Here is a 1,994-nt window from a genome sequence, read left to right as displayed (position 1 = left end):
TGCGCCGCCTCAGCCCCTCGCGCAGCGTCGCGCAGTGCCTCCGCGACCTGGTGGCCATGCAGTGGGCCGACGCGGCCGGAGAGGCAGCGCCTGAGGGCCCTGACGGAGGGGGGGCGTGGCTGGAGGGCGAGCCCGGGCAGGGGACCCTGGTGGAGCGCGGCCGGGCAAGGAGCCTGGAGACCGGCGACTGGAGAAAGGCTCCAAAAGAGGGAAGTGTTTGGAGGGGGGCCCAGGTGGAGAAGGCGTGGGAAGGAGGGCTGGGGACCAGAGACCGGAGTGGCGGCGGGGTTAAGTTAGAAGGCGAGAAGGGCAGGGCGTTGCAGGTCAGAGAGTGGAGAGAGGGTCAGCTGGAGAACCAGAAGGCGAGGGGACTGGAAGGGAGCGTCTGGAGAGGGCCCCTCTTGGAGAAAGGGCTCTTGAGAGGGCCAGAGGTCAGGGACTGGAGGGGGGCCCAGGCGGAGGGCGAGAAAGACTGGAACCTGGAAGGTTGTGTCTGGAGGGGGGTCCAGCTGGAGGAACAGGAGCTAAGAGGACTGGATGGGTACACTCGGAGGACGGCCCAGCTGGAGGAACGAAGGAATTGGGCACTGGAGGCCGCAGGGCGCAGGGGGACCCAGTCTGAGTATGGAAGAACCAGGAGTTTGGACGGGAGCCCCTGGAGTAGGGAGCAGCTGCAGGAAGAAGGGGCAAGTGGGCCGAAAGCTGGGGAGTGGAACGGGGCCCAGTTGGAAACGGAGAGGGGGCTGGAGGTCAGAAGCTGGAAGGAGGTCGCTTTGGAGAGATCCCTGGAGTTGGTCCCTGAGAACGCAGACCAAAGGGGGCCTCAGTGGGGAGATGAGAGGAGGAGAGGTCCCGAGGTGGCAGAGGAGAAGGGAGAGAGGGTGGGGGTCAAAAGGAGGAGAAGCCTGGAGGACGTGGTTCTGGTCCAGCTGGGGGACACAAGGGTTCCGGGCATGGAGAACGGAGACGGCGGGGCAGCCCGGTCTGTGGCCCCCAAGAGCCAAGCAGGACAGGCAACGGAGTGGGGAGATGGGGGAGGGAGGTGTCTGGGGCTGGGGGATGGAGTCGGGTGCGGCACCCCCGTGGGGACTGTCTTTGACGGCAGTCCAGAATGGGCAGCCGCAAGTGACCACCTGGCCGCGGGAGAGAGCCCGCAGGAAGGAGGCAAAGGGGAAGGCCCCAGGGAACCAAAGAGGCTCTGCCGCTCCTCGGGAGAGGAAGAGCTGGACTGGGAGCCCCTGGCCAAATTCCGAGCAGCCTGTGGGCCTGAGCTGGCAGACCTGGTGGCCGAGGAGCTGGCCTTTGCTAGGCTGCACGGCACCCGGGGCTTCCACTGGACCGGAGCCGGCTTTGCCCTTAAGGACGGCACCTCGGACTTCTTCCTGGACGGGGCCCTGACACGCTGCAGCTGCTCCATCCACGCCGCCCGCCGGCTGCCCTGCCGACACCTGTTCGCAGCGCGCCTTCTCACCGGGGCAGCCTTATTCCACATGGACCTGCTCAGGGATTGCTGGGGGAGAGCACCAGAGCCCTGACCCTTCGGGCCTCTGCCCACCACCCTCCACTGCGAGGGCGGAGGGCATTCTTCGATCCCAAAGATTAACAGGGCTGAGGCCAAGGAGACCACCTCAGTCCCTCTGGCCACCTCCTGGGTCATCCAGGGACCTCACCCTAGCGGTTTGCCTCTCCTGGGTCCAAGGGGAAGCTGCCCATCATCTCTGAGGTCATGGAGCCACAGCTGGAGGAGGTGTGGATGGTCAGTGTGGATTCTGAGGGCTTCTCTCAGGAGAGGAAGTGTGTGAGGAGAGGTGTAGACAGGGTCAGGCCAGGGCAGAAGCAAGGAAAAGGGCCGAACTGGGGGGAGGGGGTGGACACCAGGGTGCGTCTGGCAAGAGCAGACTGGTCAGTCTCGGGAGGGCAGTCGTCAAAGGGATGAAGGCAAGGGAGGACGTGTAGAACAAGAGCCAGATGCAGGTGACAGAGATGGAGGAGAG

At 65.2% G+C, this 1,994-nt stretch overlaps 1 protein-coding gene across 1 annotated transcript in view; it reads left to right on the top strand.

Annotated features, from left to right (window-relative positions):
- CUNH19orf68 (chromosome unknown C19orf68 homolog) overlaps nucleotides 1-1,630 on the top strand; it is a 24,379-nt gene extending 22,749 nt beyond the window's left edge. The window contains exon 4 of the mRNA XM_021710476.1: nucleotides 2-1,630. Coding sequence (XP_021566151.1) covers nucleotides 2-1,535 — 1,534 coding nt within the window. The 3' untranslated portion in view covers nucleotides 1,536-1,630. The remainder of the gene's footprint in view (nucleotide 1) is intronic.
- The last annotated feature ends 364 nt before the right edge of the window (nucleotides 1,631-1,994 follow it).

Source organism: Carlito syrichta, unplaced genomic scaffold (assembly GCF_000164805.1).
Source record: "Carlito syrichta isolate Samal-C Ts95f unplaced genomic scaffold, Tarsius_syrichta-2.0.1 Scaffold289177, whole genome shotgun sequence".
In the NCBI taxonomy this organism is placed as follows: Eukaryota; Metazoa; Chordata; class Mammalia; order Primates; family Tarsiidae; genus Carlito; species Carlito syrichta.
This window is presented reverse-complemented; position numbering and strand designations above follow the sequence as displayed.